Genomic DNA, 16,635 nt, shown 5'->3' with positions numbered 1-16,635 from the left:
TCTCCAATTACAAGAGTAATTTTAAGCATGCAGGATTTCTTCACTTTTCTCAGTATAGGGAAATGTATCAACATTTATTTCCACTGGTAATCACATATTTGCTATAGATTTAGAAGGCAGGGACTAGCCTCAGAAACACCAGAGTCTTTCTTTAACATAAGGTCTGAAATAATAAATGGAGGATATACACACACACAAAAGCACTCACAAACATGTGCTTCATACTTTCAGAAAAGTGGATAGGTGGGGACACAAAAACAATTCATCCCACAACACACCTCATATGCCATACAGCTTCAGTGAGAAAGAGACAACAGGCAGTGAGAAAGCTAAAGGGAGGGAGAAAATCTAGAGCACAGCGACAATAGCGGGATGTGATAAAAAAGAAGAGAAAGACAGTGGAGGTGACAGTGGCAGTATTACAGGCTCTCAGCTCTTTTGCAGTATCTCTCCTCATACTTCACACCAGCTGGGGAGAGGTGCAGGCCCTGAGGAGGCCTCCAGCAGCCCCTGTATTTCTGCTTTTCATATCTGTCATTCCCTTTAGTGTATTCACCTACACACACACACACACACACACACACACACACACACACACACACACACACACACACACACACAGACAGCCTTTGCATGCCAGAGCAGCTGTTATTTTTGACAATATTTTACAAGACAATGCACTACAAATATGTTTTATGCTGAACATCTTGTGCAGATCTATTCATGGGCCGCTGCTAACATAAGTCACATCACCTAGCAAGCAAGCAGAGAATACTAAGCATATTAATGTTGTTTTGTAGACAAGTGTATCTTCTGTATACAGAGGCAAGTCGTAACATGTTACTTTTACTCCTTTGCATGTACTTCACTAACTTTTTCCAATAAATTATACTTATAAGAGTAGTCTTAATGCATAATACTTTTCGCTCTTACTCAATTACATTTACAATTTAAAATTTTTTTAAATATGATCTCGACTGCTGGATACATGGAGTTTGAACACACAAATAGACGAAGATCAATAAAGACCAGGACAGTGTTAGGTTTAAAGAGATTAAACAATGCTGTGACTTTGGTATTGGTTTAAAAATTGTACGTTTTATTTTCATTCACTTTTTCTTTTCAGCGTTTTAGTTTGTACACATGTATGCACACAAACACACACACACGCACACACATGGCTCTGTGTTGCTCAGCTCTCCCTGCCTCCATCTCGTCTCTCTCCTCTTTATCCTGGAAGATTTATGAAACTAACATGTAACAAAATGACATCTATCTATCTATCTATCTATCTATCTATCTATCTATCTATCTATCTATCTATCTATCTATCTATCTAAATACTATTTGAATGAGTAGATTTTGTGTTGTGTTTATTAGACAAACACTTTATTTTATTATTATTATTTTGGGCATAACTGATATTCTGGCACATTTGAAGTTCATACATTACAGACTGTACTCGAGTTGAGGGGGGATGGGGGGGATGCCATCCCCCCTGGAATAAAAAATGGTCAAAATCATCCCCCCTCTAAAACGGGCATCCCCCCTCCCTTCCCTTGAGCAATTTTATCAATACATGTGGACATTACTTCTATTTAACATTGGAATTAGAAATGCCATTCCACGTAATAAAGCGCTACTGGAGCAAATTCACTCATCATGTAAATATATGCAATAAAATGGCATCTTCTTTTGGGTTGGGCGGCTGTGTTTCTGAAACATTTTTTGTTATCCTTCATCTGTTTCATCTGTCTTTAATCTGTATCACAGATTGTCTTGACTTGTTTGATGCTGCTGTCAACTCAGGGTTCACGTTTTCAAAATAGTTAATAGCCGACACTGGTTAAGATTAAACAGAGGCATTTTGGGTAAAGGTTCAGAGGTGACAACGATTAGGCTCATGCGCTCATTCCTGTTACAATGCATATAGCCTATTGTTTAAAAAAAAAGTTCGTCGCATAAAATGTTGATGTTAATATGCAAGCAATGCATTTTCTTGGCGTTTTCACAAAGGTGAAATAAATCAGTTAAAATTTAGGCTATTGGCCTATTCCCTATCACCACATCTGTTGTCTGATTTTCTTACTTTAACTGAACTGTGATAGAAGTACATGTAGATAACAAGAAAATACTTGATTATTCTCTGAAATGTTGATAAAAGTGAGCTTCTACAGAATGATAAAAGCACCTGTCTGAGCCATGGTTTGAGCCGGCGCATGTTTACATCAAAACGCGTGTGCGTGCACGAGTATCACAGTCACGTGCAAAGTGTCCCGGTTTTAGACTCGAGAAATCTGGTCACCCTAATATCGCAAGAAAAAACATTTCAGGAGGTAAGTCAAGAGTTACGAATATCAGTCACACTTTCTGTGAGCCCACTATCATGCTGTAAAGCTACCCATATGTAGCCTAATTTGTGGGCGGCGGATAACAACACAGCTATCATAATGAATGTTGGTTTGGAGTCTAGCCAGCTATCGATAGCTTACTCAGGTTCATGTTAGCTTTGATTTCTTGTATAAGGCCATTAATTTAATCAGCCTGGACATTCGTTTGTTATTCTTCAGGCAACAAAAAAGTGTTATTCAAGACAGGAAGGCTAAAATAAACGACACTAGCAGTTTTGAAGGCTTCATTGCCTCATTAGAGAGCCGGTCACAACATGTAAGGCTGATTTACAATTTACTGTTGCTTGTTTTAGCTTATTGGTTACCTACCTACCTCTGTATTTAACTCAATGTTCCCAATGTTCAGTTTTGAATAAAAATTCTATTGACTTGATATGAAAAGATTCAGTTGTTCATTTACATTGCCTGCTGAGGTTTTAATAAATTATTTACCAAACGATTTAAAAGGAGCCTACCATGACTATGAAGTTACACTTCAAATTTGTCATCTGCATTTCACCCTAATATGGAGAATGTGGTAGGTATGTCAGCCAGGAGACTGACTAAATATGACACATGACATCCACACTGTGCATGTTTTACAGTAAAATACCAGTGTATTATGTTTATTACAACAATAAAAAGGGTACACAGTGTGTACTACACACTTTATCAGCACAAAATACTGTATGGCTGGTAAATGAACAAGGTCCACAGACCTACGTTGTGTGCAAACCCTCCTAAAAGCAAACCAGTTTCCCACCGACGGACCGACCGATGGGTCAACACGCGACTAAAAATTTCACCATCCCCCCTGGTTCGGTTTTACAACTCGACCACTGATTACAGATGTAATAAATCACCATATGAAGTTACTCACTATTTGAGTCGTCATTTTATGATATTTTTTTAACTCATACTCAAGTTATTATTTTGATGAATACTTTTACTTCTTTTCGAGACATTATTATTATTATTATTATTATTATTGAATAACAGTCCTATTACTTGAGTACAGTTTTTGCTTACTTCACCCACCTCTGTCTATATAATGCATGTAAGGACAAAAAAAAAAAGTGTTATAGAAAAATAGTCAGTGATGGGTTGGTGGGATGAGCGTCGATGTGAGTTACTATAACCAGTAACTCACATGAAGTTGATCATTTTCCTAACCAAAGTGAATTGTTCCTCTTATACTACACCAATTTGCCAAAGATTACAATAGTTAATTTATTAAATGGACATGTAATATATTTGTTCCATTTATAATTACAGTTAATGCTGTGGAATATCTGTGAGACAAGTTAGCTCCTGTTGTTGTATACTGAGCACTTCATACCAATGCCTGCATACCTACACATTCATGCAATTATCCAATCAGCCAATCACGTGGCAGCAGTGCAATGAATAAAATCATGCACAGATGGACCAGAATCTTCAGATAATATTCACATGAACCATCAGAATGGGGGAAAATTGTGACCTAAGTGATTTTGATTATGGCATGATTTTTGGTGCTGCTTGAGTATTTCTATGATCTCCTGGAATTTTCCACACACAGCTGTCTTTAGAATTTACTCAGAATTGTGCAATAAAGAAAACAAAATCAGTTGAGTGGCAGACAACCATGTCAAGCTCCACTTCTGTCAACCAAGAACAGAAAGCTGGGGCTGCAGTGGGTTCAGTCTCACCAAACCTGGACAACTGAAGACTGGAAAAAAACATACAATTTACCCATCTTCCAATGGCTACTTCCAGCATGATAATGCAATGTCTTTGACCACCACTTTTTGACAAAGTGGATTTGAGAATTCAACAGTGCTGTGGTTTAATACTAATTATATAATATTAATACACGTAACAATACTTTTTTTTAACATGCTCACACATATCACCATCACTGACATTTGTGTTATATCTACCAGATTATACAAAAGCACCATTTACAGTGTCTTGCAAAAGTATTCATCCCCCTTGGTGTTTGTACTGTTTTGTCTCATTACAAGCTGGAATTAAAATGGATTTTTGGGGAATTAGCACCATTTGATTTACACAACATGTCAATAACTTTAAAGGTGATTATTACTTAATTATTTTTTGGTGATGCAAACAATAATTAAGATGAAAAAAACAGAAATCTGGAGTGTGCATACGTATTCACCCCCTTTCGTATGAAACCCTAAATAAGATCTGGTCCAACCAATTCACTTCATACAGTAAGTCACATAATTAATTGATTAAGATCCACCTGTGTGCAATCAAAGTGTCACATGATGTCTGTATAAATCAACCTGTTCTGGAAGGACCCTGACTCTGCAACACTATTAAGCAAGCAACATGAGAACCAAGGAGCACTCCAGACATATCAGAGACACAGTTGTGAAGAAGTATAGATCAGGGTTGGGTTATAAAAAATATCCCAAATTTTGAATATCCCAAACTTTGAATATCCCAGAGAGCACCATTAAATCCATGATAGCAAAATGGAAAGAACATGGCACCACTACAAACCTGACAAAAGAAGGCTGCTGACCAAAACTCACAGACCGGGCAAGGAGGGCATTAATCAGAAATGCAACAAAGACACCAAAGATAACACTGAAGGAGCTGCAAAGATCCACAGCAGAGATGGAAGTATCTGTCCATCGGACCACTTTAAAGGATATGGGACATGAATTTTTACCTGGGCATAATTATGTATAAAGGACATAAGAAATGCCATCTAAATCACTGCAGGGCGTCAAAAATGTGAAAATCATCACATTATTCAAGTTTTTTATACATCAGCGTAAAACAAGGATTCGTTAATGAGCTAGGTGGTCACATGACCCGTGACGTCACAAAAACTTTCCAAGGAGCCAGCGCTTGGGAATCTAATGTAAACAGGTTATCGAAATGGACACCATCGACAGTGATATTCCCGATGTTTCACAGAGATGTGAAGTTAGACCCTATCAATTCAAACCGATAGCTGGAAATTCACATGAACATGGATCTTGTCTTTACTCTGATGGGTCAGATGATTCTGAGAGTGAGAGTTCATTCAGCCCTCATGAAACTGAAAGTGGTCGGCTGGATAACACTTCCTGGTAAGTTAAAAACAATTCTGCTCAAAGGCTAATGATCTGTTGAAAGAAGTATTATTTTTGTATCATACATTGAAAGTTCATCATAGATCTAGCTAAAGTCCGTTGCAAGCTAGTTTTTTTTTGCTGATATTTTTCGAGATTGATTGAGATACAATGCTTCCAGAGTCCGAGATGAAAACATTCAAAATGGCGAAACGAGTCAGAATTATGATAATCAATATTTTATACACCCAAAATTATAATACTAATCCTTACCTCGGCTTTCAGTCGCTTAGCGCAGAGGTCTTCAACAGGGGGGTCGCGAAATCGCACCGGATCACTCATATCAACAAAAATATTCCTGCCCTGTCCCCTGGCCTCCGTGCAGGGATGCAAACAGCGCGCCTTTCGGCGGATGCCGCCTTTTTCACGGCTGAATTGCGCAGATCCGATTTAAAAAAAAAAAAGTGATATTAATTCATGAAACATGAAGTATAAGGATGAGAAAAAAACAGTTTAAATCGGGAAGCTGCGCACATTTGTGCAGCCTGGCGCAAATGTGCGCAGCTTCCCGATTTAAACTGTTTTTTTTTTCTCATCCTTATACTTCCTGTTTCATGTTTCATGAATTAATATCGCTCAGTACCTGAGTATTAATGTTGAAAGAATCCTCAGTGAAATGGTCTGAACACAGTTTGTGGGAAACAGTAGGTGCAAAGTTTTTTCAACAGGTGTTCTGTAAAGTTATCCTACCGCTTGGATTTGTCCTACCAAGCCTACTGCGCATGCGCGAAGCCTACTGCACATGCGCAGGTGAGCCCACACTTTCCTCAGCTTCGGGTCCTTGGGGAATGCAAAAAAACTTACTCCAGGGCATTTCCCATTGGAATTATTGCAACCATAAGCAGCACAATACACCATGATGTCCAATGTATGATGTCCAATGTACTTTAAAGACTATAAAAACAATTTTCTTGTCATCAACTTCTCCATTCATCTACCCGCTTGTGCTGTGCCCAAAAGTTTTTGTTACGTATGATCACGTGACAGTGGCTCTTCCGGTTGCAAAAAATGCATATCGGAAGTCGAGCAGAAATGCCATATAATCATCATGAATATAACGATTTTGCTGAATTTAATAGATGATTTTGTATTTGTTGATGCAATTAATTCATATTTTTAATGGAAAGAAACTGATATAGCGTGCATTTATGTTTCATGTCCCATATCCTTTAAGCCATACACTCCACAGAGTGGGGCTTTATGGAAGAGTGGGCAGAAAAAAAGTAATTGCTTAAGAAAACATGTTTGGAGTTTGTCCAACAGCATGTGGCAGACTCCCCAAACACATGGAAGAAGATTCTCTGGTCAAATGAGACTAAAATTTATCTTTTTGGCCATCATGGGAAATGTCACATGTGGCGCAATCCCAACACCTTGAGAACACCATTCCTACAGTGAAGCATGGTGGTGGCAGCATCATGCTGTGGGGATGTTTTTCATCAGCAGGGACAGGAATGCTGGTCAGGACTAAAGGAAAGATGGATGGCACTAAATACAGGGAAATTCTGGAAGAAAACTTGTTTGAGTCAGCCAGAGGTTTGAGACTGGGATGAAGGTTCATGTTCCAGTAGGACAATGACTGTAAATATACTGCTAAAGCTACACTGGAGTGGTTTAAAGGGAAACATTTAAATGTCTTGGAATGGCCTAATCAAAGCCCAGACCTCAATCCAATTGAGAATTTGTGGCATAACTTGATGATTGCTGTATACCAACACAGCCCATCTAACTTGAAGGAGTTGGAGCAGTTTTGCCTTGAAGAATGGGCAAAAATCCTAGTGGCTAGATGTGCTAAGCTAATATAGACATACCCCAAGAGACTTGCAGCTGTAATTGAAGCAAAAGGTGGCTCTGCAAAGTATTGACTTTGGGGGTTAAGACCTATGCACACTCCAGATTTCTGTTTTTTTTTCATCTTAATTATTGTTTGTGTCACAGTAAAACAACAATTTTCACCTTTAAAGTTGTAGGCATGTTGTGTAAATCAAATGGTGCTAACCCCCCCAGTGGAGCAAGGATCACTGGAGGAGTAGCACCTTTGTAGAGGCCCTTGTGGCATCCTACACTGGTCTCCCCATATCCAGCACCATGTGAAGTGAGTCCAGGGGGATCCTGGATACATGGCACTGTCAAGCGGCCACAAGCCTCTCCATGGTGAAGACTGTCCGTGTGTGGCTTCAAGCCACATCCTACCAGAGGTGCCCCTGTTTCAACGCAGAACATGGCGGATCTAGGGGAGCATACCCTGAAAAGAAAAAAAAAAACACACTGTTGGAGCCAGCTATGGGCAAATAGCCCCACTGCCTTGTGGGTTAGTCTCAGGAGAGCATGAGGCTAAGGGAGCTAACCCCTACAGAAAAACCCGGAGTGAAGCCCTGCAGGCGGTTGGTCACTGACTCGGTCACCCTTCCGGCAGCTTCTGAAACCAAGTCATCCCCAAACATAGTGCCCTGCACTCCTCTGGACTCGGTCAATGAAGTCGAGAAGGGGGCCCTGTTGTATGGGCAGCACAAGGCCTCCATACACTTCGCCCTGGCATGCGCCCTGGAGAGGTCACTCCAGTCTTGCCTTGTGGTGAGAATACAACAAGGAAGACAGCATTTACTGGTTATAAGTCCTAGCTTGACTGGCATAGAGTTGGACACCAGGGGCTGTCTTCATCGGTGGGAGGGGCCATCGCGTCCCACTGGTCAGCTATCGCCCGCCTCAAGTTGAGCAGCCCTCGACCAGTAAGGTGCTGACCCGCCACAGTCTGCCTGCTTCAGTGGGTGCCTGGAGCTTAGAGTCTCAGTACTTGACAAGTGGATTGTCAAACCTGCACCAGGTTTGGTCATATAAAGAAAATGAAGCCTCCAGCTCTTCGTATAGCAAGCTGGAACATCAGGACCATGCATCCAGGACTGATGGACAATCTCGAGGTAGTGAACGACACCAGAAAGACTGCAGTGATCAACATGGAGCTGCTCAGACTGAATGTAGACATAGCAGCCCTGCAGGAGACCAGACTCCCAGACAGTGGCATGCTGAAAGAGGAGTAATACACCTTCTTCTGGCAAGGCAAGAGCACAGAGGAAGCCAGAGAGCACAGGACAGGTTTTGCCATCAGAAATTCACTGCTTCCCATGATCAAGCCTCCAACAGATGACACAGAGCGATTACTCAGCCTATGCCTGTCCACCACGCAAGGCCCAGTCACCATCATCTGTGCCTATGACCCCACTCTACAGGCAGTGGTGGAGGTCAAGGACCAGTTCTACAAGTCACTTGATGCCAGGATCAGCAGTATCCCCATGCAAGAGCACATGATCCTTCTAGGTGACCTCAACGCTAGGGTTGGTACCAACCATGAGTTTTGGCCAGCTATACTCAGACACCATGGCATCAGGAAGATGAATGAAAACAGGCAGAGGCTCCTGGAGCTGTGCTGCTTCCACAATCTCTGTGTTACAAACACCTTCTTCCACAACAAGACATGCCATAAGGTGTCCTGGAGACACCCTCGGTCAAAACATTGGCACCAGCTGGACCTGGTCATTGTCAGGCTCTGAAGAGCATTGCCAACACCAGAGCCTGTCACAGCACTGACTGCAATACCAACCACTCTCTCATCATCTCAAGAGTGAAGCTCAGGCCCAAGAAGCTTTACCACTCCAAAAAAAAGGTCAGCCAAGAATTAACACCAGCAAGATGGCGTATGCCAAGAAGAACCAAGAGTTTGTGGAACTGCTGTGTCAGACTCTCCCCAAGACATCAGCTGGCAGTGCAGAAGAAACCTGGGCTTCCCTTCGCAGTACCATCTACAGTGCCACCATAACAACATACGGCAAGAAGGATCAGAAGAACACTGACTGGTTCAAGACAAACATTGCAGAGATGGAGCCTGTAATCGAGTCCAAGTGGACAGCTTTGATCAATTACAAACGCAACCCCAGCCAGAAAAACCTGCAGGCACTAAGATTCACCCACAATAAGGCCCAGCAGACAGCACACTGGTGTGCCAACGAATACTGGCAGCACCTCTGTTCCTCCATCCAGATTGCCTCGGACACTGGCAATGTCCGAGGCATGTATGAGGGAATCAAACAAGCCACGGGCGTACCCATAAAGAAGACCGCCCTACTGAAGACCAAGACTGGGGAAGTCATCAAGGACCAGGAAAAGCAGACGGGGAGATGGGTTGAACACTACCTGGAGCTCTACTCCAGAGAAAACTCTGTCTCCCAGAAAGCCCTGGATGCCATAGAAGACATGCCAGTCTTAGAGGAGCTGGATGCAGAACCCACAGTTGAAGAACTGAGCTAGGCCATCGATACTCTCAGCAGCGGCAAAGCACCAGGTGAGAACACCATTCCCCCTGAAGTCATCAAGAGCGGGAAGCCAGTGCTGCTGAATCCACTCCACAAGCTCCTGTGTCAGTGTTGGAGGGAGGGCAAGGTACCCCAAGACATGCACGATGCCAAGATTGTCACCCTGTACAAAAACAAAGGCGATTGTAGCGACTGCAACAATTACCGTGGCATCTCGCTGTTGATCATCGTGGGAAAAGTTTTTGCCTGAGTGGTACTGGCCCGACTGCAAACCCTGGTTGAACGCATTTATCCTGAATCCCAGAGTGGATTCAGGGCAGAGAGATAAACCATGGACATGATCTTTGCTGTCCGCCAGCTACAGGAGAAGTGCATGCCCTTGTACTTGGCCTTCATAGACCTCACCAAGGCCTTTGACCTGGTGAGCAGACAAGGTCTCTTCCAGCTGCTAGGCAAGATTGGCTGCCCCCAAAACTGCTCAGCATCATAACATCGTTCCATGAAGGCATGAAAGGCACAGTCTCCTTCAACGGATCAACCTCTGAGCCTTTTGAGATCTGCAGCAGAGTGAAGCAGGGCTGCATCCTTGCTCCAACTCTGTTCGGCATCTTCTTCTCCCTGCGGCTGGTATATGCATTCAGTGACTCAGAGGACAGAGTCCATCTACACACAAGAAGTGACGGAAAGCTGTTCAACCTAGCCCGCCTGAAAGCCAAGACCAAAGTCCGACACGTCCTGATCAAGGAACTTCTTTTTGCTGATGATGTAGTGCTGACCTCCCAGACACAGGAACAGCTTCAGAGACTGATTGATCGCTTTGCGAAGGCCTGTCATGAGTTTGGGCTGACCATCAACATCAAGAAGACAAAGGTGATGGGTCAAGACACCAACGACCCTCCAGTCATTAACATCGGTGATGGGGAGCTTGACACCACTGACATTTTCACTTACCTGGGCTCGACCATCTCCAGCAACCTCTCTCCGGATGCGGAAATCGTCAAACATATCACCAAGGCTGCTGCTGTGTTGTCCAAGCTGAGCAAGCGGGTGTGGAACACCAAGCGCCTCACAGAGAACACCAAGCTCAAAGTGTACCAGGCATGTGTAGGTGCAATGGGCTTACCAACTCAGTCTCATCAAATCAGTGTCATGTAAAAAGGTATCAGTCTCATAAATTCATTAATCAGTAAATCAAATCAGTCTCATAAAAAGGAATCAGTCTCATAAATTAATTAATCAGAATGGGTGAAGGCAATTAGAGTTCTTTTCTTGATAGAGTTTGGCACTTCAGTGAATATTGTAACAATAAACAGGACACAGTTTATTCCAAAGATACCATTTATTGAAATAGCCGACAGGAATTAGCAAACTAATACTGATCAGATATAGCAACAATAGCAGCCAAGGAATAATTCAATATAAATGATGATGATACAATATATACAAAATATATGCAAAAGAATCAGTAGTGTGTATGATAATTGAGGCGCACTAATGGTAATCAGAAGTAATAGGGCAAGTGGATGTTAAAATGTGATAAGGAAAATCACGTGGTTATGTGTGTGTGTGTGTGTGTGTGTGTGTGTGTGTGTGTGTAATGTGAATGGAATGCATGAGCCGTGCCAGGCCGCACCTACAAGGAGAGTGCACGGAAATTAAGACAAGGGAATATGGAGTTTGAACTAGCCTCGGTTAAAAAGCAAGAGAGAGAGAGAGAGAGAGAGAGAGAGAGAGAGAGAGAGGATGCACAATCTAGCTAAACAGATAGTAAACAAAGTAAATCAACAACACACGGTCTAAGACCGACTTTCATGTGAATCAAAATGCATACATTTAAATCATAAATGAATTCAAATAAACAACACTGTTCATGTTAACTAGCTACAAGTAAAACTAACAAACTTTGCCCAGGTGCCAGCCTTACTCATTAGCGATTGAAGTGTGCCTTCTCCAGGATAGTGCGGGACGCAGATCTGGGAAGAAGACGGTTTTGTTCCTTCAGCTCATCAGCTGGAGATCCTCGGTCGTCCGATGACCTGGAAGGAATCTTGTTTATAATTCGTCAATGTTGAAAAAGGGAAAAGGGATCCGGTCACCTTTTCTCTTTGGAATACTGCGTGGGCTGCAGTAACTAACCAGTTCAGTTATTATTACAACTCTGTGAAGGTCAAATACATTGAACTTTGGCTAAAGTCTGGTATCAATAGCTTGTTCTTTGTTCTCTGTCCTTCTGTAGCGCCAATGCATCGGCTTCTCTCTTTCACGTGTGGAATCCACCAGAGAGCGGATCCACGGCCAGAGAGAAAGAATTTTGGTCCCGCCACGACTTTAAAGCGGTCATGACGTCACTGTACCTGGTATCCAGTATCGTCTCTGTCCCATACCGTTACAGGGAGTCAGAGGAAGGGGCGGAGATAGAACATGGCGTCGAGTACAGAGATTGGTGTGTTCAAACTGGTTGTGAAAGGGTTACCATGGTTACGGGCATGGTGGCCGTCCCTACATATGTGTCCTGAGCACCCTGCTCTACGGTAGTGAATCATGGACAACATATGCCAGGCAGGAGAACTGGCTCGAGAGCTTCCACCTTCAATGTCTTAGGCGAATCCTTGACATCTCCTGGCAGGACTGAGTTCCCAACACTGAGGTCCTGGACAGAGCAGGTCTCCTTAGTATGCACCTCATGCTGAGCCAGAGGCGTCTTCGATGGCTTGGCCATGTCCATCGAATGGAGGATGGCCGCATCCCAAAAGACCTTCTCTACGGTGCTTTAGCTGAGGGATCCCACCCTGCTGGCAGACCACAGCTCAGGTACAAGGATGTGTGTAAGCACGACCTGAAGCTTGCTGGTATCAACATCCAAAGCTGGGAGTCCCTCACAGATGACTGAAGCCATTGGCGGAGTGCTGTCACGAAAGCAGTGAAGAGTGGTGATGAAAGACACGCTCACCAATTGGAGGAGAAAAGAGTGACAAGGAAACAGAGACAACAAAGCCAGCAGCAACCTACAGATTTTATCTGCAACAAGTGCGGCAAGGACTGCCACGCCAGAATAGGGCTCCTCAGCCACTCCAGACGCTGCTTGCAAACCAGAAACTGACCTTCCATGGTGTTATCCATGGTCTCTCGAGACCGAAGGCTGCCTAATAGCTAACCCCCCAAAAAATGCATTTTAATTCCAGCTTGTAATGCGACAAAACAGGACAAACACCAAGGGGGATGAATACTTTTGCAAGACATTGTAATTGATCAATTTTCTCTATCTCTCTCTATGTTAATATTGTCAATCTCAAACACTAATATGATGATTTAAAACTGTGCTTGTTTAACCTTGAAAATAATTGAACACAATTATACTCCCACTCTCATGCTCTCTTTCTTCCTCCACTATGATTTGCCCTGTTCTCTTTATCCCTCTCTTTTTTGTTCACTTTCATTTGATAAAAAATAAAACGCATCATCTTCAGGACCTCCGGCATTTCAGTCCATGACAGTAGAGAAACTTCTGCAGCAGCGCTATCCCAGCCTGCAGTGTTCATTTTCAATAGCGCTCTCCTCAGACGCCCCTGCCTCCCTCCGGCCCAGGCTGCAGCTCGTAATCAAACCCTCTCTAGTACTGCAACTGTCAGAGTGGCTCAGAAAGGAACAGAGGGGTTTGAAGAAGCTTGTGGACAAGAGAAGAAGGGAAAGTGAGAGAAAGAGATGAGGCAGCATGTGAATTGAAGGTTTTTAATAATGTGCAGTTAAAGAAAAAACATATTAGGGTGTGTGAGGGCTGAGTGGCTCTACTGACAGACTTCTACAGAGAAGAAACATCTCAACTTTTCATTATTGTGTGTGTGTGTGTGTGTGTGTGTGTGTGTGTGTGTGTGTGTGTGTGTGTACATGGTTGTGAATGCAATCACTGAAAACTCCACTTTCAACCTGCTACACAACAGGTTTCTATTTGATCCAGCCTGCACACATATATTATTCCTTAAATGTGGCTCATAATCTAGTATTATTGCTGCTAAATGAGGCACTACTCTCATAAACAGGACCAAATCTGTTTTTCACACTGGTACTATTTATTTGCCATTACACACAAAACATCTGAGTTATGTTATTCAACTTAATTTATTGCTGTTTGAGCTAAATGCATCAGAATAAACAGGAAAACTGAGTTAAATGAAATATCAAATGATATCACTAGGGCCACTTCAGGTTCTCAGGGAGATGTTAGCATTCTAGTCAAAGATAGCTGATACAAATGCTAGGGATCCTTCAGAAACGAAACTTATGGTGTGAAGTAAATGATAACTCAGTTTACTATCTGTCTGGTCTCTAACATATCACTCTGCCTCAGAGAAAATGTAAATATAGCTTGTTATACTGTATTTTACTCTGAAGAGCACAACAATGATAGATGATCATGGCAGCTTGGACTACTAACTAACAACCAGCTCATTAACTAGTAAATTTGGATAGTAACAAATGTTATGGCTGATAATGTGAGGTATTATAAACACTTATTAAATATCCAGCCATATTGTCAGTCAAAAGGTTTTGCTACTTTTCTAGTTTTTGCTAGATAGAAACAAGTTGCTATGTCTCCATTTCCTAGTCATTTTTAGCTTTTGAGCAGCCATTTTGTGATTTCCTGCTCTATAATGCACTACAATTGCATCAGTAACAGTTTAGATGATTATTTATTTATTTTTTTAAAAAATACAGAACATAAAAGTGTTTCTGTACAAATTACATGACATTTTTTTTCCCTACAAGCATCACATACAACTTATCCTCTTTAAAAAAGATCATATACACATACTCTGAATCATGGCTATTTATATGTTAATTCGAGAAAATGTCACTTTGACATCATATTTTGTTGAATAATTATGATATCCTCACAGAAAAGCTAGTGCATGAAAAAAGGAGCCTATATGCTAAAGGTTTTGAATGCTTCCGAGAATTAGTGAAAGCACTTGAAAACACCATATGGTAATACTGAGGCATTGCTGATGCCAGTCATGCATTTAAAATAATCTTTCAAATAATTCTAAGCTTAGATATGCATGACATCCATTTCATTCAGTTTATGCCTAAGATTTTACTTTATATGATATGACCTGATAAGAACAAGAACATATTGTAATCATATCTGGGGTCAAAATGCGTGTTGCTTTATAACTTTAGGCCATAGCTCATGCCCAGGTTTATTTAAACCCTGATGTTTTGTGCATAAATTGTGACTGGAATTTCATCAAATTAGCCTGCAGGGGCTATACTCAAACCTGGAGGCTTGCTTCTTCTTCTCTGTCTAATCTATATTTCAAACACAGATTTCTGCTTGCTGTTCTGTAGGAAATGTGAATTACAAGCTGCTTAGCTGCTTTTTATCCTCATCCAAATCTCTGAAGGATGTCCAGAAAGCATTAGAAACGTTTAGGTCTTCAAACATCCTCGCTCTGTCTGATATCTGCGATCAAAAGGAAAAAAAAAAGAAAGAAAATGTTAGCTGGCAGTGTTAGCAGTCCTTTCAGGGATCTACAATGCTGTCCAGGACTGCAAACCGGTTGTTGAGTTATGGGACAGTGTTGTAATGTCACCACACCTCTTTTTCACGGCTAATTGAATCCACTGAAACGAGTGATCTCCAAAGCAGAGAACACAAATCACCAGCATGTCTAACAATCAGTCCTGAGGACGGCTCAAAAAGGAAAACAGACTAGAAGAAATACTGGAAAGGCCTCTGACACATTCTGTCCAGTCTGTCTTTAATATGACTAGACATTAACGAAGCACATAATTTCATAGTTTGATGTGCTAAAAATCTTGTGTCATCTCTTTTCACCTCGCGACTCTTTAGCAGTGTGTGAAGAGCTCTGGAAATCAAACTTCTGATTATCTATGCAGCAGATGGCCTGCATTAAATAGCTTTCAGAAACAGAACGAGCACATGATCATCTACAATTTTTGCAAAATATTAAGAAGGAAGTCAACAAGGCTGTGAACTTATACATAACTCAGCACTTGTCAGCCAGCTGAACCTACAGAATGTGTTTACAACTGACTTTTATTGCTGCCAAAATAATAAAACATGCATAAAATGGTCAAACCATTTTATAATAAGAAATGAGGTGGGATTAGTCATTACCACAGAAATAGGACTGCTGTTAATGCCCACCCAACGCCCCTGTGTAAGACAACAAAAGTCTGAATGCAGAAGCTCCTCCATTCAACCTGAATCATGTTAGTTCTGATAATGTCATTTGTTTTAAAAATAAATCACAAGGTCATTGATGGTAATGTCATGTCCTCAATTCAAACGCCGCAATGGGAAAGGCACAGAGAGGCCAGGGAAAATGAAAAGCGCCAATTTAGAAAGGATTTAATGGAATAAAGATGAGACAGCTGTTGCACATTTCAGGCACCTGCTTAATGAAGAATTAGCAAACAATAGTTAGCCTGACTGTGATGCCACAGCATACACAAAAGTTGTGGTTTGTCATCTCACCTCTAAGAACATACACAGAAATTAAGAGGATGTGCCACTGTCTGAAGCTTCATTGACTTTGTTCACTAGGGTCCTTTAGATATTTCTGGGATTTGTAAGAATCCTCTGCTGACATGCTAGCACTTAAAGCTTAATATCCAGTATGTCTTTTTTAAAGATGAAAAGAATTATTGTCATTTTTATGGTGATGTTATGGTAATAGTTTATTGGCAGGTTCACTATTATGTATTATTAACCTAAATCAGTTAGAGGTATAGGAAAAACTTTATATATAACCTTATGTAAACTGTTATGATGTTTTAATGACT

General features: G+C 41.6%; 1 protein-coding gene across 5 annotated transcripts in view; it reads right to left on the bottom strand.

Annotated features, from left to right (window-relative positions):
* Positions 1-16,635, bottom strand: part of pcdh7b (protocadherin 7b) — a 246,058-nt gene that overhangs the window by 201,110 nt on the left and 28,313 nt on the right. The window contains exon 2 of one of the 5 annotated variants that reach the window (XM_060916722.1): positions 11,210-15,289. The exons of the other annotated variants lie outside the window; for them this stretch is intronic. Within the exon in view, the coding sequence (XP_060772705.1) occupies positions 15,185-15,289 (105 nt within the window). The 3' untranslated portion in view covers positions 11,210-15,184. Of the gene's footprint in view, positions 1-11,209; positions 15,290-16,635 lie in introns of those variants that run through there. 5 annotated transcript variants of the gene reach the window in all.

Source organism: Neoarius graeffei, chromosome 1, assembly GCF_027579695.1.
Source record: "Neoarius graeffei isolate fNeoGra1 chromosome 1, fNeoGra1.pri, whole genome shotgun sequence".
Classification (NCBI taxonomy): Eukaryota; Metazoa; Chordata; class Actinopteri; order Siluriformes; family Ariidae; genus Neoarius; species Neoarius graeffei.
The sequence above is the reverse complement of the archived record's forward strand: the minus strand, read 5'-3'. Positions and strand labels throughout refer to the sequence as shown.